The 24145-nt window shown below is 40.5% G+C and overlaps 1 protein-coding gene and 1 pseudogene across 3 annotated transcripts in view; one reads left to right on the top strand and one right to left on the bottom strand.

The window, feature by feature from the left end:
• Nucleotides 1-24145, top strand: part of PHF20 (PHD finger protein 20) — a 154015-nt gene that overhangs the window by 103264 nt on the left and 26606 nt on the right. For all 3 annotated transcript variants that reach the window (XM_055303683.1, XM_055303673.1, XM_055303691.1), the window contains 4 exons: nt 10327-10605; nt 21388-21486; nt 22806-22970; nt 23922-24100. In XM_055303683.1, the coding sequence (XP_055159658.1) occupies nt 10327-10605; nt 21388-21486; nt 22806-22970; nt 23922-24100 (722 nt within the window). The remainder of the gene's footprint in view (nt 1-10326; nt 10606-21387; nt 21487-22805; nt 22971-23921; nt 24101-24145) is intronic.
• On the bottom strand, nt 12941-13410 carry LOC129495913 (U1 small nuclear ribonucleoprotein C-like; annotated as a pseudogene).

Raw genomic sequence — 24145 nt, 5'->3', positions numbered from 1 at the left:
TATCCCTCTGCATGTATTTTTAATAAGTTTTAAGACTGAAATAATTTCAGACTTAAAAAGTTGGAAAAGTAGTACAAAGAATTCCTATATATCAAAAAATAAATTAAAAAAAAGAATTCCTATATATCTTCAGCCAGATTCCTCCACTAGTTTGCACTTTGCCATGTTTGCTTTATTTATTATATTTTTAAAAGATTTTCTATTTATATCTGAGAGACACAGAGAGAGAGAGAGGCAGAGGCAGAAGGAGAAGCAGGCTCCCCACAGGGAGCCTAATGTGGAACTCAATCCCAGGACCCTGGGATCACAACATGAGCAAAAAGTAGATGCCCAACCTCTGAGCTACCGAGGTGCCCCTGCCATGTTTGGTTCATTGTTCTCTCTCTTTTTTTTTTAAAGATTTTTTTTTTTAAAGTAGGCTCCACACTGGGCAAAGCTTGAACTCACAACCATGAGATCAAGACCTAAGCTGAGATTAAAAGATGGTAGTTTAACCAGCTGAGCTACCCAGGTGCCCCCCTCTCCCCCCCCCCCCGCTTTTTAGGTAATCTCTACACCCAATGTGGGGCTTGAACTCAGAACTCCGAGATTCAGTCGTATGCTCTACTAAGCCAGCCTTTTAAAAAAGTATTATTTCTGAATTGTTTGGTATCAGTTGTAGAACTTTACCCAGAGATATTTCAGTGCTTATTTCCAAAAACAAGGACATTCTCTTACATTACTACAATATGATTATCAAAATCAGGACCTTATTCAGATTTCCTCAGTAGTTCTAATAATATCCATTATAGCAGAAGTTGGAAAAACATTTTTCCTGGTCAGGATCCAATCCAGGATTACATATTGGATTTCATTGTTTGTTTCTTTAGTCTCCTTTCATCTGAAATAATTCTTTAGTCTTTGTTTTTTATGACCTTGACATTTATGAAGGATATGGTGTCCCTCAGTTTGGTATCTTCTGATGTATCCTCATGATTAGATTTAGGTTATTAACTTCTAGTGGAAATACCATGTAAGCAGGATGTTCTTTTTAAGTGCATTCTATCAGGAGGCATGTGATATCTGTTTGTCCCATTTATTGGTGGTGTTAACTTTGATTACTTATCTAAGATAGTATCTGTTCTATTGTAAAGCTATTATTTTTCCCTTTATAGTTAATAAATTTCTTGTGAGAGGATACTTTGAGGCTCTGTAAATATCTTGTTTTTCCATGAAACATTTACCTACTACTTCAGCATCCGTTGGTATTTCTTGTACAGAACAGTTTTTATTCTGATGGCTGCCAAATAGTGCTTTCTAACTTTAATAATTTCTCTTAACATTTTATTAGTTTGTATTCTGTTATAAGGAAGAGCTCTCCCTTCTTTCTTTATTTGTATCCACATGGATTTATGGATTCTGTCTTTGTTCTATGGGTTATAATCTGTGTCTGTCATGTTTTTTCTTTTTTAAAGATTTATTTGGGGGGGGGGAGAGCGAGCATGAGCAGCTGGAGAGGCAGAGAGAGAGAGGATATCAAGTAGATACCCTGTTGAGCATATAGCCCATTTTGGGTCTGGCTCTCACAACCCTGAGATCATGACCTCAGCCGAAATCAAGAGTTGGATGTTAATTGACTGAGCTATCCAGGTGCCCCATATGTCTGTCATTATTTATTTTAATACCCACATTGTCCCAGATTTGGTCAGCAGGAGCCTTTCAAACTGGTTCCTGTATCTTTTTCATTCTGCGAGCACTCCTTTATTATTTTTTAAAGATTTTATTTTATTTACTTATTTTTTTAAAGATTTTGTTTATTCTTAAAAGATTTTACTTATTCATTTGAGAGAGGGAGTACATGCATGAACTCGGGGTGGGCAGAGGGAGAGGGAGAAGCAGACTCCCCACTGAGCAGAGAGCCCAACTCAGGGCTGTATCCAAGGACATAGGGATCATGACCTGAGCTGAAGGCAGATGCTTAATGAACTGAGCCACCCAGGTGCCCCTAAGGATTTTATTGTCCTTTTTTTAATTTCATTTTTTTAATTTTAAATTTTTTTAATTTTAAATTTTTTTAATTTCATTTTTTTGAGAGAGAGAAAGCATGAGCAGGGGCAAGGGCAGAGGGAAAAGCAGGCTCTCAGCTGAGCAGGGAGCCGGATTTAGGGCTTGATCTCAGGATCTCAGGATCCCAGGATCCTGGGAAGGCAGATTCTTAAGTGGCTTAGCCACCCAGGTGCCCCCTGATTTTCCTTCCTTCCTTCCTTCCTTCCTTCCTTCCTTCCTTCCTTCCTTCCTTCCTTCCTTCCTTCCTTCCTTCCTTTCTTTCCTTTTCCTTTTCCTTTTCCTTTTCCTTCTCTTCTCATCTCTTCTTTCTTTTTCTTTTTCCTTTTCTTTTTCTTTTTCTTTTTCTTTTTCTTTTTCTTTTTCTTTTTCTTTTTCTTTTTCTTTTTCTTTCTTTCTTTTCTCAGAAAGGCAGAGACATTGGGGATCCCAATGCGGGACTCGATTCCCGGAGCCTGGGATCTCGCCCTGATCTCGCCTGGATCTGGCCCTGATCGGAAGGCAGACACTCAACCACTGAGCCACTCAGGTGTGTCCCACCCCCACCCCCCATTTCTTTTAAATGGAAAATTGTATTTAGAAGCCACAATCTGAATGTGAGATATGCTGCTGCTTCTGAGGTATACAGAGAAAATGTAGAAGTTCCTCTTTACTCCCTCCATTCCTAGTCCACGCCCATTTCCAGAAATAACCACTACCAACATTTTAATTTCTGTCCCCTGGTTTCTTCTCTTTGCATCTAAAAAGAAAAATATTTATTTAAGTAATCTCTGCACCCATTGTGGGGCTCAAACTCACTACTCTCAGATCAAGAGTTACATGCTCCTCTGACCAAGCCAGCCAGGCATCCCTTTTCCTATGCATTTTTATAATATCTTTTTTTTCCTCACCTGTTACCATACATGGGTTCATATACTATGGTATGGACTGGGTAACTTTCTGTATGGATATCTTAAGATTATCCATATCAGTAAGCATAGAGCTACTTCATTCTTTTAAATAGCTGATTAAATTATATAATGCAGACTTCCCATAATTTATATAACTGTTCCTCTACTTAAGGACATATTTAAGGATATTTTGCTTTTATTTGATGCATTTGACTGGACTTGCTGTGAATATTTAAATCTATTCATGTTTGATTGATTGCCTTCTATTGCTTCAGAGCTGATAAAATTATTTCTTCACACACCTGAAAAATGTTCTACCCATTATGTCAAAAAAGTATTAAACTGCTGGTATCACATGATGTCTTTGCTGACGGGAATACCAACTGTATTAGGAGGTGGTGCTGCTGAGGGTACATACATAAGACAGTGAGAAGTGGCCCTTATCTTCTGGCTGGAGAAGTCGCAAATAACAGGCTCCAGGAACAGATCCGAAGTGCTTAAGATGGGTTGCATCAGTCATTTATGCCAGGAGTTGATGGCATATGGTCCCTGAGAGCCAGTGCCATTTTGACAACCTACATGTTGAGTGAGCTGAGTCTGGATAGAAGTGAACATTGGCCAAATCATGGTGGAATGGCAATGAGAGGGCAAAGCCTGAGTGGAGGTGTGAGCTATGAGACCGTGAAGCAGTTGGCTGGACAGCTGCTGAGGCCTCATGGTGGGTTGATGGGAGGTGAGTTTGGAAAGCAAGGTGGTACTTAAATTGACATGAGCTTGGAATGCTAGGGTATGGTCAGTGAGAATAAATATCACTGTCATAATCCTCTGTGAGGTTTGAGGTTCTGGCAACGGGTATTTTAAAAAAGGGTTAAATAGGATTTTATTTCTAAGCCACATGTCAGGAAACATCATTTAAAAAACTTCTTTTAGTATAAAATTAATGTATGTTTATCATAAAAGGAAAAGTATAAAACATTATCCAAATAGAAAATGAGAGGGTTCTGATCCTGCTCTATCTTATCTACTGCTATGTAACAATTTTACCACAAACGTGGTGACTTAAAACAACACATTTATTTTTTTATAGTTTCTGTGGATAAGGAATCCAGGCAGAGTAGTCTGCAAGACTGTAGTCAAAGAGTTGACCAGGGTTGTGTTCTCATTTGAAAACTCTGCTGGGGAAGGATTTGCTTCCAGGCTCACATGGTTATTGGCAACATTCAGTTTCTTGTAGGCTGTCAGACTCAGAGCCACAGTTCTTGCTGGCACTTTTCAGTTACTTGTCCTTTTGTCTCCTAGTAACTGCTCCCACGTTGACAAAAGATGGTAGTGTGGAAGATGTATATAACTGGGTGGTGCCATCAGTGACATATAATACAGTTAACTCCCATTGGGAAATACACACCTGTGTGAGACCTGGGATCTACACAGACTGTGTGAGGCTCAGTGGGCCTTATGGGTAGCCAATGGCTCTCCTAGTCCTTTACCGTGCTTCCAGCACCATGTTTCTTTCACCACAGGAACACTGTTCTGGGGAGTAGTATAATACAGAAATATAAAAGCATTGTGTTATTTCTGTTGTGACGTTAATATGACTATTATACCTTATTATATAATAAAGTGCAAAAGAGTAGAAAACACTTGTTTTTCTTTTTACTTGAAGTCTCATAACCAAAGGGTTGCTGTTATTTATACTATTATATTGTGTATATTTTTCTTATAATATTTTGTTTTGATCGTAGTATTTCTCTTGTGGGTTTTCTTTAGCAAAGTTATGCTATGCATATTCTTTTTAAAAATTATTTGAAAATGTAAAATATTTTGCTGGTTGCATCTTTTTATTGTTCCTATTGTGCTTTTATTACCGAACTTGAGTGTGTGACTAATAAAGTTGGGCAATTAGATGTTAAAATTTTTCAGGTTGTGCCACTGATACATTGACCTCTGGCTGGGATTATGCGTACCTTTGATTTTTTAAACAAACAACAAACCATCATGACAACTAATGTTCAAGTAACTAACTCTAGTTAATAATGGCTTTTCTCTTCTATTACCTCAAGGAAACATGTAGGAGCCTTGTGAAATAAGTATTTTCCCTCCCATTTGGTGAGGAAACTGTCTTGGAGAGCCCACTTCTCTTGTTTAATGTTGTTCACCAAGATAAGTATCAGGAAAAATAAAGAATGGGGCATGTTCCCCATTTCAACATTTTAGAATAAAGAATGAGCAGAGCCAATTGTAGTACAGATAGAAAGGGATAGATACTATGAGATTTATTTTACATGAAATACTTAATGGGAATTCAGAGAAGGCAGGATAGATTATTGTCTGCTGAGAGGCCAAGGCAAAAGCGTTATGCAAGTAGGTGGCATTTGAAGGATGTGCAGGGCTTGGTTTGCAAGTGAAAAAGGTAGGCCAAACAGAGGGAACTATGTGACCTACACTGGCCAAACTGGCAGCTTTCATTGTGCAGATAGAAGGCTTGTCTTGGCTGTCATATGCAAAGACTAAGTTAAAATTACCAAGTCTGGAAAATACTGGTTTTATATCTCTTTAAATTAGTTGGGTTCAAAAATTGTAGTTTGCAAGGTCTTCATGAAAAAGGAAATGATTACTTAAATCTTGGGATGTTTATCTTTTTTGCTGTTGTTTCATTTTAACATGTCCCAAATATTTTGTTATCATTAAAAAGTTAACATAAACATTATATAATTACTATATAATATTTTTATCTATTTTTTGATTTGTGGATCCAAAATTAGAGTTAATTATGTAATTTATCAGATTTTGTCAAAGGCTATTATCCATAACTGATTTATACTCTATTTGCTGCTTGTCTCACCCCGATGTTTGTGTTGTTTTTCCCAGCAGTGCAGGGTAGATTATGGACAGGCTCATAATTCGAATGGTTTGTATATCAATAATTTATACTCACTGAGTTGAGTTTATGAAGGAATTTTACATATCAAACTTCTGTAGTTGAATATAATTCTCAAATCTTTCTTTTAATATTTACTCCTTTAGGCAACAGCTAGCGACTGATTTTTGTCTCATTGATGTTGCCGTTTTGAAAAGAGCTCTTGGTTTGGTCAGGGGCTTTGTGACAGTGATACCTGACATTATCTTCTCTCCTGGGGAGTTTCTTTACTTGAGCTGCTGTGATTCTAGGACCACCTCTTAAAGGCAGGTTGGCCCACCTGAGTGCCATGCTTGCTTACCTTTGGAAGTCCAGCTGTTCCTACCTTCTGCTTAGCTGTGCGGAACCAAGGGTTTTCCTTTGAGGGGAAGAGTTTCTGTTCTGCCACCCTAAACTTATTTCCTTTAGAGAAGCTTACTGGGTTGGTAGACTGTCTTCATCCGTTCAGGCTGCTATAACAGTATCATAGACTGGATGGCTTAGGAACAATAGACATTTGTTTCTCACAGTTCTTGAGCCTGGGAAGTCCAAGATCAAGGCACCAGCAGATTCATTGTCTAGGAAGAGCCTGCTTCCTAGTTAGTAAAAAGCAGTCTTCTCAGCGTGTAGTCGTGTAGCAGAAGGGGCAAGAGAACTCTCTGGGGTCTCTTTTATAAGGGCCCTAGTCCCATTCACGTGGGCTCTGCCTTCATGACCTATTCACCTCCCAAAGGCACCCCCTCCAAATACTGTCACATTGCGGGTTAGGTTTTAACATCATAATTTTGGGGATCTATCGCACTATGAGACCAAGTGAATCTTTTTTTTTTTAAGTGAATCTTTATTTTTTTATTTTTTTTTAATTTTTTTAAATTTATTTATGATAGCTACAGAGAGAGAGAGAGAGGCAGAGACACAGGCAGAGGGTGAAGCAGGCTCCATGCACCGGGAGCCCGACGTGGGATTCGATCCCGGGTCTCCAGGATCGCGCCCTGGGCCAAAGGCAGGCGCCAAACCGCTGCGCCACCCAGGGATCCCCGTGAATCTTTATTTTAGCAGTTAGTTTGAGCACATCTTTTTTGAAATCTCTGAACTAGAAGGAAATAGATGCATGAGTATATTGGGAATCGGCATAGATGAATTGAATTAGCTCAGGCAGTTCTCTCCAGAGAGTGTAGATTAATTGGTGTCAGCCTGAAGGCTATCCAAAGGCTGTCCTCAGGTCTGTCCCACCAGATCTTTATCAACAACTTAGATAAAGACCCAAATATATAGAATTACAGAATCAAGGTTTATAAACTTCTTGGACTAAAATAATCTGATGGAGTTTGTTAGGGATAAATGTATAACTTCCAACATGTAGTTTTACAAAACTATTTGAGGATAATGGAAACGCACTTTAATTCATGTTTTAAAAAGGCAAACAACACAAAGTTCAGGATTTTGGTGGACTAAGCTGGTACTTTCCAGCACCATGTAATGTGATTATTAAAAAAATAAAAACAAATCTATAAAACTCTTTGGCTGCATTAGTAAAAGTACCATGTTCTGAAAGGTGGGGGTAATAATTCTATTGAGTAGCCATATTAGGAATCTTCTGGTTGGTTTGGATTTCACATTTTTAGAAGGATGTAGAAAAACAGAATGCTTACAGAGTGATGTGTTTCCCAGCCAGAGCTTATGAGGGCTGGTTGGAGGAATTTGTGGTTGATAATTATAATGGCTGTCTCCAGCTACATTCCATGAATGATGTAAGCCTGTTTATCAAGATGTATTTAATACTTGAAATGACCTTCTTTATGCCAAGCACCTACGTTATAGCCTTCCCTCAACTCTTTAAAATAGGTGGTATTTATTCTTTTTTTTTTTTAGATGAGAAACCAAATGAGAATAGTTTAGAAAATGTGCACAACTTACTTATACAGCTAATGAAAAGTAAAGCTGGGATTTAAAAACAAGCTGATTCCATTATACCATATTGCCTCTAGCATGAGCACAGAGTGGCTGAAGGTGGTGGAGACTTCTGTTGTTCTTCTTATGAGCAGCTTAATTCCTTAACAGCTGTTCATAAGTCCCATTTGTTTAGAAGTCCAAAATTATACTATATAGTAGTAAGAACCAGTATTTATTGAGCGCTTAGTATGTGCCACTTTTCTAGGATCTTTGCATGTAATTAATTTAATTCTCACAACTTTGTGAAGTAGTTACCACTAATCTCTCCACCCTGCACATGAAGAAGCTGAGGCAGGAGGAGTAAGTAAAGGAGTCAGGATTTGAACCAGGCCAGCCAGCTGCAGAGCCCACACTTTTTAACCACCGTTCTGTCTTTGCCTTATACAAATGATCAGTTGTGTATACACAAAGGTGCAGAGTTTTTGAATAGAGAGAATGGTAATTCTTTTTTTTTTTTAATTTTTATTTATTTATGATAGTCACAGAGAGAGAGAGAGGCAGAGACACAGGCAGAGGGAGAAGCAGGCTCCATGCACCGGGAGCCCGATGTGGGATTCGATCCCGGGTCGCCAGGATCGCGCCCTGGGCCAAAGGCAGGCGCCAAACCGCTGCGCCACCCAGGGATCCCGAGAATGGTAATTCTTTATGGAATTGGTTCGAAGTTCTCATTTTCAGCTCTTAGATTTTTTTTTTGAATTCAAAGATGCTTGCATTTTGGCAGTCTTCTTTGCCATTATAAATAAATATATCACAATAAACCAGGGCTACGAACACAAGCCAAAGGATACATGAGTTTACTGTGGCTGAACTTGACTGCTGTAGTTCTCAGGTGGTGGCAGGAGGTGTTGATGCTCTCTGACTTGGACTTTAGCTTTGTTCATATGATGGTAAGTGGAGTTGTCTGCAATGATTTTTGTTTTTTTAAAGATTTATTTATTTCAGAGAGGGAGAAGGGGGAGCATGAGCTGGGGGAGGGGCAAAAGGATAGGGAGCCAGAGAGAGAATCTCAAATAGACTGCACTGAGCATAGAGCCCCACATGGGGCCCAGTCTCATGACCCTGAGATCATGACCTGAGGCAAAACCCAAGAGTCACACAACCGATGGAGCCACCCAAGCATCCCTTGTCTGCATTGATTTTTAAGACTGTCATAATAGAAAAAGGAATTATTAGGTTGAACCGTATGAAATAGCCAATATTTAACTTTCTTAATTACAAAAATGGCACATTCATATGGTTCAACTTTTAATAGGTCCAAGACGAGTAAATTCCAAAAAAATTGCTTATAATTTCTTTTAAGAAATAATTTTAGGATGTATTAGAGGTTTGAGGTTTGAATTTTTCCACTGACATGGTTTCCAGCACAACCATTTTTGTCTATGTATTCCAATTCATTTCATGTTACTATTCTTCTCTTAACTGCATCTTATTGATTCGAACCTCTTTTATCTCTTGTCATAGATAGAAAGTGATTTTAAGGCTTTTCTGCTTTGGGATGTATATGTATATATATATAATTTCTTACTTGTTTAAATTGTCCATAAAATGGCATCCATCAGATCACCAAGCATAGCAGCTTTGTAATCATACCCTAGTGCTGATTTTGAAATACAGAGAGTGATTTAGATTGAGTTTAAAATTTTTTTTAAATTTTTATTTATTTATGATAGTCACACAGAGAGAGAGAGAGAGAGAGGCAGAGAAGCAGGCTCCATGCACCAGGAGCCGGACGTGGGACTCGATCCGGGTCTCCAGGATCGCGCCCTGGGCCAAAGTCAGGCGCCAAACCGCTGCGCCACCCAGGGATCCTGAGTTTAAAATTTTTAAAATATCTTCTGGTTATGGAATGCAGCTCTGTTTTTTGTCATTGATACATAACAGACCATTGCTTTCTGTTTATTTGTTTTTTTTGTGGGGAGTATTTCGAACTTTTTTTGTCTCTTTAAATTTGATCATTGACTTGAGTTGTCCTCATGTCTTCAAGATCCATTTATTTGGTTGCCTTTTTTTTTCTTACTGTCTCTGAGTCTCTTTGCTCAAAGTACACATAGCAAAATTTCAAAAAACTTTGCAACAGTTAACACTTTCTGTGCAAAAACCATTGTGTGATCCCTCATAAAGAGATTCCCACCAGAATATTCCCTAATTCTGTCCACACTCACAAGTATCAGGATGGTAGTAAGTTTGAATTTGATCCAACTCATGAGTTATAAGTCCTGGGTTGGGTCCCTGATTTTTGGTTTGTTTTTAAGGATATTCCCCTACTCTTTCCCTACAGTCTATAACCTTGAGAACTTGTATGGCTGCTTAATAAAGAAAAAACTTGTTGATCTATTCTGTCAGAAGATGAATCATGGTTGAGTCTGTATTATTTACCATTCTCTCCAGATAGTAATCTGGGGAGGTAATGGATGTCTGTCTGATGTCTCCAGCTACATATGCATTCTGCTCTTTCACTTTCTATTGCCATGTGTTATTGCATATGTTATAATAACTAGGATAAACACAAGGGATTTTTGTTTTTGTTTCTGTTTTGTTTTTCAGTAACAAATACTTTTAAGAAAACAGATGATTTTGTGACATGTAAAGCACCAGCTGTTGACCTAGATCACAAGTTCAGGTGCAAGGTTGTGGATTGTTTAAAATTTTTCCGCAAGGCCAAACTGTTGCACTATCACATGAAGTATTTCCACGGGATGGAGAAGTCACCAGAGCCAGAGGAGAGTCCAGGAAAGAAGCATGTCCAAACGAGAGGCTCTTCAGCTTCAGACAAGGCCAACCAGGAGAGCTTGACCAGGAAGCGGGTCTCTGCCAGTTCTCCAAGTAAGTATTTTGGTTCTGTGTTGTATCTATATTATATTGAACTCTGTTGCTCAGGTCACAGTGCTTGCATTTCTCTCACAAACAGCATTAGGTTGGTCTGGTCTAATTGAATCTCAAAGACTGAAAATCACAAGTGATCCTTAGGAGTTGCATCATGGGGCTGTGGCCTTCCTAAAGGAAATAGAAATACTTATCTGTTATTCTTATCTCAACCTCCTGCTGCTCAAGTTATTTTGTGAAGTCACTTAGCTTTTGAAGGCCTTGTCATCCTAGTATAAATGGGGACAGTCAAGGAAAGGGAGCTCATTCAGAAGCCAGCAGTGAACTTGAGCTCAGAACAGCATGGGTGCAGTCATCCTGTCCCCCAAATCTACTCCATACCTGCTTAGCAGGGCAAAAAAAAAACCAAAAGAACTAAAACTTGTGTGGGATTCTCTTGCTGTTTCCAAATTTAAGTTCAATTTCCTCTTAATTGCAATTGAAGATATGTTCTAACAGCACTGTTTATTTTGCATAGAAACAAGGATGGTAGTAAGGGTTACCACAAAAATCTCATGTTTATGTGTTATTACAAAGAACTCTTTTGGAGATTTTTTTTTAAAGTAATCTCTGTGCCTAAAGTGAGGCTCCAACTCATGACCCCAAATCAGGAGTTGCATGGTCTATTGACTAAGCCAGTCAGGCACCCGAAGAGGCCTTTTTAATGAGTTTTCAGTAAATTCCACAAGCTCTTCAGTTTCTTTTTACCTGAAATTCTAACCTCATTATATATTTTTGGCTTATAGCTTCTCCATTAAAATACATAGGTATTCCTTTTATTTTTTATTTTAAAAATTTTTTTTAAAAAGATTTTATTTATTTATTTATTCATGAGAGACACACAGAGAGAGGCAGAGACACAGGCAGAGGGAGAAGCAGGCTCCATGCAGGGAGCCTGACGTGGGACTTGATCCCCGGGTCTCCAGGATCACGCCCTGCGCTGAAGGCGGCGCTAAACTGCTGAGCCACCCGGGCTGCCCCCACATTTAAACTTCTGATAGGAATCCCTGGGTGGCTTAGTGGTTTAGTACCTGCTTTCAGCCCAGGGCGTGATCCTGGAGTCCAGGGATCGAGTCCCACATCAGGCTCCCTGCATGGAGCCTGCTTCTCCCTCTGCCTGTATCTCTGCCTCTCTCTCTCCCTCTCTCTTGCTCTCTCTCTCTCTCTGTGTCTCTCATGAATGAATAAATAAAATCTTTAAAAAAATAAAAAATAAATAAACTTCTGATAAATGATGCCAAATCACCTTTTTTTCTTTCTTTTTCTTTTTCTTTTTTTTTTCCCAAATCACCTTTTGAAAAACTAGTCCTGGTTTGTAATCTCCTGCCAGTTATATGTATCAGTTTTTTACATTTATTCATAATATCAAATATTAAATTATTATGAACCTGATAGGTAAAAATATTTCAGTGATTTTTTAGTATTTTGTTTTTAAGATTCTAGAATATTTTAAACATACAGAAAAGTACACAGGATTTTATAGCAAACATGTATGTATCCAATCCCCTGCCCAACTTTTTTCTGCATTTCCTTCAGATTTTTTTAAATTTATTTTTTATTTTTTAAAGATTTTATTTATTTATTCGTGAGGGACACACAGATAGAGGCAGAGACATAGGCAGAGGTAGAAATAAGCTCTCCGCAGGGAGCCTGATGTGAGACTGGATCCCAAGATCCCGGGATCACGGCCTGAGCCAAAGGCAAATGCTCAACCACTGACATCCAGCTGCCCTGGATTTTTTTTTAAGGGAAACAAAAAGTTAGGATGAAGTAGAAACCCTCTAAATTGCATTTTCTTTTTTTCCTTTTATACTTTCCTAAATATCATGTTTTTAGCATTTATATTGATAAATAATGGTTTTTATGCTTTAAAATATGCATAAATAATACATCCTAATATTCTTTTGGAACTTGCTGCTTTTGTGTTCAGCATTATGTTTGAGCTTCATCCAGATTGAAACCTTTTGGCAGATCTCATTGATTCTTTGGCTGGTGTGTAGGATTGCATTGTGTTTCTTAGGCATGCCCATCGCCCCTTGCAGATGTAACTAATTTTTTTTTTTTAACTAAAACAGCTGACAATTTTATTTTCACATTTTACAATACAAATAAAAATTGCCTTTTTTTTTTTTTTGTCCCACTACTCCCCTGCAAAAACTATTCTCTCTTTCATAGGAAGGGGAAGCAAGTCTTCCTTGTCGTGATGTTAGAAAACACCCAGAGTCACAGCACCATGATCTCCTGGTGAAGTAGAACAAGTAATATAAAATGAATATAAAGAGGTTCCTATCTCTCCTTATCTGTCTAGTCGAGTCATTCCTGGCTGAGTGGGCACCATCATGGGACGGGCAGGAGGTCTCATCATTGGGGGCCCAGGCATCATTGGCATGTGGCCTCTCATAGATGGCCTCATTCCAGGAGCAGGTCCCACTGACATCATCCCAGGAGGAGGAGGGCCCATCATTGGCATTATGGGAGGGCCCCCCATATGGGGGCCTGGCATCATAACAGGACGAGGAGGACCCAGGAGACTGGGGGGAGGTGGGATCATTGTCCCTGCAGGAGGAGGAGCAGAGAATAGAGTAGGAGGTATCTTTCCTTGTTGAAATGCAGCAGTTGTTTTGTCGATCAGGCTCTGAGCCTGCTCTTCCATCCATTTCTGATAGTAGTCTCTTTGTGTTTGCTGCCACTGCAGTGTGTCTTTCTCACAGATGGAGAGTCATGGGTGTGTTATGTGTCACAGTAGTCACAATAAAACTTACGCATGTTGCTCTGCAGGCCGTTGGCCACTCCATCCTGCGCTGCCCGGAAATGATAGATGTAACTAATATTAAACAATTGTTAAATATACTTTAGTTTTTTTAAACCTTTCTTACCCAGGATCATTGAGGTTTCTAACTCTTTACTGTTCTAGATGATGCTTCAGGGATTGCCTTTGGACATAGTCACTGTGAATGAACTATTCTTTATAGTATTTTATTTTATTTTATTTTTTAAAGATTTTATTTATTCATGAGAGAGAGAGAGGCAGAGACACAGGCAGAGGGAGAAGCAGGCTCCATGCGGGGAGCCTGACATGGGACTCGATCCCGGGACTCCAGGATCATGCCCTGGGCCGAAGGCAGGCGCCAAACCGCTGAGCCACCCAGGGATCCCCTCTTTATAGTATTTTAAAAGAGGAGTTGCTAAATGGATGCCAAATGGAAGGGTTTTAGTTAATGTACCAGAATCCATTTGGAATGGGGGTTCTAATTTATACTCCTGCTAGCTCTATGATTTCTCTACATCCTCACCAACTTTTGGTGTTATCTGATATAAATTTCCCCAATCTTATGAATTTGAAATGGTTATCTCCTTGTTTTTCTTATTGAGAAAAACATGTTTTGTATTTTTTAGATTAGAATCAGAATTATTAGATTAGAATCCTGTAAGTGGAGACCATATTGGGTTGTCAGGATCCAGTAAAAATAGTAGGCACTGGATATAGTGATGGAGTAACATCTCAGCAGATAGGACTAGGGACCTCCTAGAAGTGGGTGGAGTCTATCCCAGATGACAGAGTCACTAGAACCAGGTTATTCCAAAGGCTAAGCTTAACAGTAAGCCATGAGGAAAAGTTATGCTTGCCTGACCACCATGATGTGTGCCCTCTGTGCTGGGGCATGATTCTACCTGACCCTGATCATGGTAATTGCCTGAGGAGGGACCTTACCCAGTACAATGCGTCTGAGTACAGGGAGGGTGTCTGGCCGTATGCAGGTTGCTTGTCTGGTGTAGGGATTCCCAATTAACTATGTTTGAGTTTTGACTTGTGTTAGTAATATGTGCAGGCTCAGAGTCAACCCACCTGGATTTGAATCCAGCTTTTACCTCTTGTTTGCTATGTGACTTTGGGCAAAGAACTTGCTGAACTTCAATTTTCTCCTCTGTGAAATGGAGATAATAGTACTACCTACCTCAGAGCTTTGTTACATTAAATGCAATGTAATGTAAAATGCTTACTTAGCACAATATCTGGCTTATAGTAACTCTTAATAAATAGTAGCTCTTTGTCTCAGTGAAGTCATTTAACTCAGGCAGTCAGAGATCTGAGTTCTAAGCCAACTACTAATAAGCTATAAAATCAGTAGACAGGTTGTTGTCATTTCGGCATAATTAAGAACCTGAATGATTGATTTTCTACTTTTGTGTACTGCCCCTTGGGTCTCATACCAACATATATATCTGAGATTTTATTCTCTCTCTTAATGCAGAGGGATCCTTTTCACTGTGATTTGGAAGTCTCTTGGGTGAACTGGGGAATTTTTTGCCTGTCGGTTTCCTTTTTAATAATAAGACCTGCTGTGGGTATACTCACCTGGCTGGCAGGGGTGGACAGTACAAGATGTTTTAGGGTGAACAAAAGGAGTTTTTAAATTCCTGTTCTTTAACTTGTTACTCCCCTGCTGGCCCTCTGTAAAACTGGTTCATTTGGAGGCACTAATAGGCCACTCACTGTCTGGGGTATAACCTGGTCATCCCTTTCCTATATGCTCTTAAATGGAGAGTAGTTTTGTGTAGTCAGGAAGGAACACACCCCTGTCCTCATGTCAAATGGACACAGATTTCATGGATGATTTCACAACTCTCCTGTGCAGAGATGGCCAGCAGTTGTTACCAGGCTAAAGGAAACCAGACCATTTACCTTGCTGTGTTCTAAGTGGGAAATGATAACCCTGGCTACTAGTCCTGCCTGTGTTGCTAACCAGCAGGAGCCTCAGTCCTCATCGTCATCACTGAGCTGGGGTCAATAGATATGTTCAGCCTTCATCATGATGCTGTCAATGAGAGCAAACACAGCAGGGTATTTAGAAGATTCCACAGACCCCAAGCCTCCAGAGAGCTCTCCCTGTTCTAGGCATCTCCCCTCACTTCCTTCTGTCAAAGCTTCCCTCTGTTTCCTCATGGTTTTGCTGAATACTTGACTAATCTGATAACTAAATTTCTCAAGATTTGAAAGAAAACCAGCTTAATAGCTTACCTGTTCTCAACATATCTAGATTTTGCTCAGATTTCTAAGAAGGCCTTTATTTGGGTTGAAATTTCAGATGGGGAGTGGGTTCAGATGGGGAGATGTTCTAAGGTGAGGCTGACTCCAGGCAGACTGTGTTCTCGTTCACAGACATTGTGAACTTGACATTATGCTTAAGTGTAAAACAGACTATTATAGGACTTGCGGTGCATAGGGATAATTAATGTAAAAAAGTACTCCCTTTATACTGAGTGCTCTGATTATAGCATATGGGACCTTGAGATCTAATGGAGTTCTTAGATGGAGATTCCTGGTGCTTCTGTTCCATGAGGACCAGAAAATGTTCTGCAGAGATTATTTTTTTATTCTTTCAATTTCCCTGCTGGTTAGGTTAAGCAAGAGAAGCAGTTCTGGTCTGAGAGTCCACAGACTGAATCTTAATAGCAGTCCTACTGCTGTTCACTTGTGATCTGTGCTCTTCATGGATCTGATTTCCTTATTTTTAAAGTGATAATGTAGGGGATCCCTGGGTGGCGCAGCGGTTTGGCGCCTGCCTTTGGCCCAGGGCGCGATCCTGGAGACCCGGGATCGAATCCCACGTCGGGCTCCCGGTGCATGGAGCCTACTTCTCCCTCTGCCTGTGTCTCTGCCTCTCTCTCTCTCTCTCTCTCTCTCTCTCTCTCTGTGACTATCATAAATAATAAATAAAAATAAAAAAAATAAAGTGATAATGTAGGATCAGGTATGAATGAGACAAGACCCTTTCATTTGAGGAGAAAAAGCCCATAATCAGATACAGTAAAAAGGGCTAAGTTCTACATTAGGAGCATATAAAGGGCTGTGGATAAAAGATTCAGATTTTGCCTGTAGAGCAGGGGTTGGGGATGTTGAGAGGATAGGTGGCGTTTGAGTTAAGCCTTAAAATGTAAGGGTAAAGGAGTTGAACCAAGGCCAGAAAATAGGAAAGTCATAGCCATGTTGGGACCCAGCAGAGTGGAGGTTCAGAGGCATCAAAGAGAATAAGCGGCTATGATCGTTTATCCATCCCTAAGGTGCCCTTCTGACTCTGGCCTTTAGATATTTCCCCCTCCCTCAGCCAAGCCTTTTGTCACATAAGTGAATTTGGAAAGTCAGTTTAGATTTGCTTTTCCAAATGAGGTTTCTCAGAATACCAGAATCCGTTTAATAAATTATCTTCCAGTGGCAAGTTCAGGCTTCCTTGGCATTTGGATTTGTTTCTGCATAGGTGAGTTCAGTCCCGAGTAGCGGTTTGTCCCAGAAAGAATATTCTAGAATCAGAGGAAACCTCACCTGTGCTTATTACCTATTGTCACATCCACTTGGTTCATATTCTTGCTCTGCGTAACCCTCAGCTTTAGGCCCAAATGAGTTTTAGGGCACTAGAGTGGGCCCAATCATTCTTTGTTACCATCTATGCCTTGTGGCAATAGACTGGCTTTCTTACAGGAATGTGTTCTCTCTCCCCTTAAAGGAAAGAGAGCAAATATGAACTTAACAGATTATGGTGCCTAAAAGTGAGAACCAAAGTGGCCTGCTTGAACGAGGAAGAGGTTTATCCCCCTCTCAGGTCAAATCACAAACTCCACATGGTGATTCTGTTGTAGATCTCTGAAGTTGTCCAAGGCCAGCTCAGCATTGCATTATTCTTAGGTGTTGTTTTTCTCTGGGTGGTCCAGAATTGCTTACCACCTTGCCTGTCTTTTAGCTTCTGGGAAGGGAAGAGTAGGGCATATCTCTTTTCTTCTAAGGGTACAACCCAGAAGTGACACACATCACTTCTGTTTTTAGCCCATAGGCCAGAACATCTGTCTCTGGCCCCACCTTGCTCAGGAGAAGCTGGAAGACATACTCTTTTCTTATGAAAGAAGTGGAGAAAGGAGTATTGGAGAATACATAGAAGTCTCTGCCATGTGAGCTAAGGCAGAAAAAATGCAGGGTTTGAGAGAGGGATTTGTTGGAGGGCCCTGTGGGGCTAGTGTTTGGGTGGGATCCATGGTGGGGGCAGCAGGACTGCTGGGAAATGAGACTGGGAAGGTAGGCGTGATGAAAAGGTAGTGTGAAGCCACAAGTACCACCTCCTGTGATACACAATGAGAAAATCCCTCCAAGAGCATGCCCACTTCACTCTGCCCTTGAGCTGCTTGCTGTCCTTTCATACAGGTCAGAACATGTTCAGGTTACTGCTTGTCTCAGCCACATATGTGGCTGTGCTCTGTGGTGTATAGCAGTTTCTGCATAGATGATGGTGATGTTCTCTGTGCCTTTTCCTCCTGGAAGGAGGAGCTAAATGTCCTGCTCTCATAAGCTGGTGATAGTCTGGTGGAGAAATAGGGAGCAGGCTGTACAGAGGGAGGAAGAAGGGCTCTAGTACTTCTAATAGGCACCTATAGGCTGAGAAGATGACAAGTGGCCATCCTAGAAAAGCCTCACCTGCCTCAGGTGTCAAGTTACTCTCTGATCCAGAGTTTTGGCAGGAAATTGCTCTTTGTGCAGCCAAGCTTGGGCAATTTGGAAGAAACCCTGTAGTCAGGTTCATATTGTGTGGCTCGTGGGACAATTGGTCAAGCTGTCCACGTAGAGAGCTGACAGCAGATGAGCATCATCTTCCTGGGAGACGGTATCACACACAAGATAGCAACAGCTAACATTTGAGAACTCACCATGTGCTAGGCACTGTTCCAACCTCTTTACTAGTACTGTCTTATTTAATTCTCAAAACAGGGACACCTGGATGGCTCAGTGGTTGAGTGTCTGCCGTTGGCTCAGGTCATGATCCCAGGATCCAAGATCGAATCCCACATCAGGCTCCTGCAAAGAGTCTGCTTCTTCCTCTGCCCACGTCTCTGCCCCTCTCTGTATCTCTCGTGAATAAATAAATAAATTTAAAAAAATAATAATTCTCAAAACAGACCCTGTGAGGTGGGTACAGTTGTGCCCAGTTGATAAATTAGAAACTGAAATGCAAATGAGATGGATTAGCTTGAACCAATATCTGTGCATCTAGCAGGTGGTAAAGCCACAATTTGAATCTAATTGCAGAGGCTATACCCTCACTCTAGGCTCTGTGTGTGGTCTTGTGGGATTGCAGGGAAGGATGCCCTGCCCCTGGGTCCTGGAGTGGGGAGTAGGAGTGCGGCCCTGCAGGAGATTTCTTGTGTACGAGTTCTTGTGTACGATTTCTTGTGTACGAGTTCTGCCTTGTCTGCTTCTGTACCTCAGGGCATCACCTACTTTAGCTTAGTCAATGATGGACAGTTCTTGTTAGTTCTGCCCCCTCAGGCCATGTGTGACTTCACAGTTTTCAGCCGATAGCCAGGGTGAGCCTCTGAAGACTTTCTCTCTTCCCTCTGCGTTCAGAGTACATAGGCCTTGATAGAACAACTTTCTAGAATAGCTCTTCTTTTTATCCTCATTGTTTACTCCTCTAATTGAAGCCTCAGGAGGGGAATCTTTAGTTTAAGGTGACCACATTTCAGACCATCTGCAAGACTTGGGATACTTTTAGTTACAAGTAACAGGAAATCATATTTGTATTGACTTAGTTAAAATCAGTTGAATCTGATTGTTTACCTTACCCCATAATTGCTTTGTGATCATCTTGATTCCATATCAGAATCACTTGAAGAGTGTTTTTGATGCCCCTGGAAACATTATACTAAGTAAAAGAAGCCAGACACAGAAGGTCATGTGTTGTGTGATTGCATTTATATGAAATGTCCAGAATAGATAAATCTGTACCCACTCGTGTGGATTGGTGATCTGCTAGGGGTTGAGGGGCTGGGGAGAAACTGCTTAGTGGTAAGGAATTTTCCTTAGGAGTGATGGGAATGTTTTAGAGCTAGGAAGAGCTGATTGCACAACATTGTGAATGTACTACATATCACTGTTTTTGTTTTTGTTTTTTTTCCACAGCTTATCAAAGCTTAATTGTGCAATGAACTGCCCATATTTAAATTGTATAATTTGAAGAGCAACATAGTCAAGATAGTAAATACATTTAATTGCCTTCCAGATTTTCCCCATGCCCCCTTTTTTCTATTTAAAAAAACTTTTTTTAAGATTTTTTTTTTTAATTTATTAGAGAGCATGCATGTGCACATATGAGAGAGAGAGACACACACACACTCAGGGGCAGAGTGAAAGGGAGAAGCAGACTCCCTACTGAGCAGGGAGCCTGACACAGGGTTCTGTCCCAGGACCCGAGGATCATGATCTGAGCCACCCAGGCGCACCCCCACCCCATGCCCCTTTTAATTCCTCCTTTCCACCCATCCCTTCCTATCATCAAGAAGCCACTACTCTGCCTTCTGTTTTTATAGATTACTTTTCATTTCTAGGATTTTATACAAATGGGATCATGAATTTTATCTGGCTCCTTTCACTTAACATACTTACCTTGAGATTCACTTACTTTACTGCACATATTAATAATTCATGCTTTTATTGTTGAAAAATATTCCTTTGTGTGAACACACCACAAATGATTCACATTTGGGCAGTTTTTCCTTTGTGTGATCCAACTACAGCTTAAGTGGGCATTCATGTACACGTCTTTGTGTAGACACAGTATCTCTTCTCCTGAGTAAATATCTAGGAGTAGAGTGGTTAAGTCCTAGGATATGTGTGCTTAAACACTTCTTTACACAGAGTAAGGTATGATCAATTACTTGAAATGCTATGGACATATTTTATAAGCAAAACAACTGGGTTTTTGCAATGGTCGAGCAATTGTTAACTTTGAAAACTGATAATAGTCTCAGAGTGATAGGTGAGAAACTTTTTAGAATAGAATTAGGAAAAACTATGAAGTGAGAAGTTTGGACAGGGAGTGTTGATGGACTTGAGTTTGCTATGAAGAGTAGCAGATAAGGAAGTTGTGGTATTTCGAAGGTGTCAACTGTCATTTTTAAATGAGTAATTTTACATTATGTGAATTGTACCTCAATTATAAAAAAAAGAAACAAAATGTTTGACATACAGGTCACACCTTAAGCCATGTAAATCAGCATCTCTGTGGGTGGGACCTGGGCATTCACTTTTTAAAAATCTCACCCAGTGATTGTAATATATAGCCAATGAGGAGTCATGGTCTATGTAGGGTTGGCAAACTCAACCTGTAAAGGGCCAGACAAATATTTCCAGCTTTGAGGGCCATAAAGTCTTCATCTTCACTCCTCAACTCTGCTGTTGAAGCATGAAAGCAGCCACATCATCAATATGTAATGAATAAGCCTACTGTATTTTAATAAAACTTAAAATAACAGGTGGTGGGCCAGAGTTTGCTCACCATTGATCTAAAGGCTAGATGATGGAGAAGGTGGTTCCAGAGCCTTGAGAGAGAGAGAAAATAACCTCCTAGGCAGAACCAGATCTAGAACTCTATTCTGTTGCCCATTTTATTTTTCATTATTTTTTTTAATTTTTTAAAAAGGATTTTATTTATTTATTCATGAGAGACACAGAGAAAGAGAGGCAGAGACATAGGCAGAGAGAGAAGTAGGCTCCATGCAGAGAGCCCGATGCAGAACTCGATCCTGGGACTCCAGGATCACGCCCTGGGCCAAAGGCAGGCACTCACCACTGAGCCACCCGGGCATCTCTGTTGCCTATTTTAGTTCTTCACATTGGACATACTTACTTGAGAATAAACATCTTACTGTTGAAAACAAAATGTTAGAAAGCCAAGACTTAACACTTATTTTTAATTCCAGCTGCAAAAGATAAGGAAAAGAATAAAGAGAAGAAATTCAAAGAATTTGTGAGAGTGAAGCCAAAGAAAAAAAAGAAAAAGAAAAAGAAAACCAAACCTGGTAATTTTTTATCCTCTGGGGTGTTTCACTTGGGTTTCTTACCATGGGTGTGGAGGGATTACTTTGTCCCCAGTCCTGGTCTCTGAGCTTTCATGGAGGAGAAGAGGGTCCAGAAGGCCTTTACAGGAGTTTGTGGGCTCAGCCTCCCCTTGGTAGGGGAGGAATCTGTTCATCCCAGGTGTTACAAGGCCATATTGGCATTTAGGAAGGCCTTCTTTCTTGCTGCACTGGCCAGTGTGACCTGTCATAGGGTAGTGCGTGTGAAAGCATTATAGTAGAAGATATATAATTGAATGACTGTATTTGTTTGCACACACAACTCTTTCTTTTTTTTTTTTAAGACTTTATTTTTAAGTAATTTCTACACACAATGTGGGGCCATAACTCACAAGAGTTGCATGCTGTACAAGCTGAGCCAGCCAAGCGCCCCTTGTACACACAACTCTTGTTCTTTTTTTTTTTAAGGTTTGTTTGTTCGTTTGTTTTTATTTATTTATTTATTTATTTATTTATTTATTTATGAGAATAGAGCTGAGGTTGAGGGGCAGAGGCAGAGTGAGAAGGAGAGAGATTCTTTTTTTTTTAATTTTTTATTTATTTATGATAGTCACACACACACACACAGAGAGAGAGAGAGAGAGAGAGAGAGAGAGAGAGGCAGAGACACAGGCAGAGGGAGAAGCAGGCTCCATGCACCGGGAGCCCGATGTGGGATTCAATCCCGGGTCTCCAGGATCGTGCCCTGGGCCAAAGGCAGGCACCAAACCGCTGCGCCACCCTGGGATCCCAAGGAGAGAGATTCTTAAGCGGACTCTGTGCTGAGCACAGAGCCCAAAGTGGGGCTCGATCTCATGATCCTGAAATCCCAACCTGAGCTGAAGGCAGATGCTAAACTGGCTGAACCTCCCCGGACCCCTACACACAACTCTTAAAAACATATCTCTGGACACTTTCAATAAAGGATTCACTTCTTATAAAGTGTGTGTCTAGCTCCTACAAAGATGTTGGTTAAGAAAATCAGTGTTCCAACTTTGGGAGCCAAAGGGATGCCATGTTTTATTCTTAATGTACCTTCTGGCTTAGAAAAACAGTCTTAACAGAAAAAAAGGGGAGAAGGGTGATGGTGAGGAGGAAGCTTTTGGTTTTGAGGTTCTTGGGGGTTGCTGGAAGTATTAATCCCTAAATCTGTCCCTTTATAGTTTAATTGCCTCTTTGTCTTGGAATTATTTGAACAGTGAAGCTGTTGGTTGGATAGGATTGATTCTGGAATGCCCTGATAATATGTGGGGGTGCTAATTCTTCTTGATCCTGTCTTCCAGAATGCCCTTGCAGTGAGGAGATCAGTGATACCTCCCAGGAACCTTCTCCACCCAAGGCATTTGCTGTCAACAAGTGTGGGTCCTCACATAAGTCTGGGGTCCATATGAGCCCACAGCTCCATGGCTCAGAATCTGGAAACCATAAAGGGAAAGTGAAAGTATCTGGTAAGGAGGCTGTCTGCTGACTTGATCATTTGTAATAGCACTGTACTCAGAGAAGGCTGGATTATGTTGATACTGTAACTTACTCCCCAGGCCCTCTGCACGTACAGTCTGTTTTCAAAATAAAGAAGTACATCAACTAAAGCAAAGGCTATTTAGGTGTGCCTTTTCTGAACTTCCCTTCTCTCCAACTTTGGTCTTAGTTGGTCTCTTACCTCCAGCCAGTATGTCTATAACCAAATCCATCATACCCCATTCTCTTTCACACCTGCCCCTTTCATTCCTGCATTTCTTATTGATGGACTCTGTATCTAACCTGGTTGCTTGGGGGAATCTGAGTCAACCTTGAATCATCTTCTCTAGCAATTTAGAGAGTGATTGTGAATTTATGAATTAATATATGGAAAGTACTTAGAACAGTGTCTGGTACAAAATAAGTGATCAGTAAAGGTTAGCTGTCGTTATAACTAATCAGGCACCGAGATCTAGTGATTCTGGTTCTGATTATCCCTGAATCTGCCCCTTCTTCATTTCCCATTGTCTACAGAGTTTTAAAGGTGGCTCTGGATGTAGACTTGATAGTAAGCCATTCTGGCTGGAAGGGATGAGGTTGAGGGACATGTTTAAGTCATTAGGATGATGATCTTTGTAGTCCATAAGAAGTTGCAGCTTCTCTGTCAATGAGCTCTGTGACCTTGAGTTGCCATTTACTATGGGCCTCACTCTCAGTAAAATGAGGAAATCGAGTTCAGTTCATCACTAGGCAGCATATATCATTGGGTTATTGCTAGATGACAGGCCCAAGGAACAGATTGGAGGTCCTGTTTCCCAGCTTTGTGAAAGTTCATAGAGGAGTGAGGCTAGAAGGTCACTTCCACTCTTAACATTCTAGGTTTTTGAGAATTTTGTAACTATACTTTAAAATTGTGACTATTGTTTTTCCTTTCCTCTCAGAGGAGGATAATCTGAGTGAGTCTTCTTCTGAGAGCTTTCTTTGGAGCGACGAAGAGTATAGTCAAGATGTTGATGTGACCACCAACCCAGATGAGGAACTCGATGGGGATGACCGCTATGATTTTGAAGTGGTCCGCTGCATCTGTGAGGTTCAGGAGGAAAATGACTTCATGATTCAGGTAGGTAGAGCTTCTAGGAGACAAGCATAGAAAAACACAAACTGG

The sequence above is a fragment of the Nyctereutes procyonoides genome, unplaced genomic scaffold (genome assembly GCF_905146905.1).
Source record: "Nyctereutes procyonoides isolate TBG_1078 unplaced genomic scaffold, NYPRO_anot_genome, whole genome shotgun sequence".
Classification (NCBI taxonomy): domain Eukaryota; kingdom Metazoa; phylum Chordata; class Mammalia; order Carnivora; family Canidae; genus Nyctereutes; species Nyctereutes procyonoides.
This window is presented reverse-complemented; position numbering and strand designations above follow the sequence as displayed.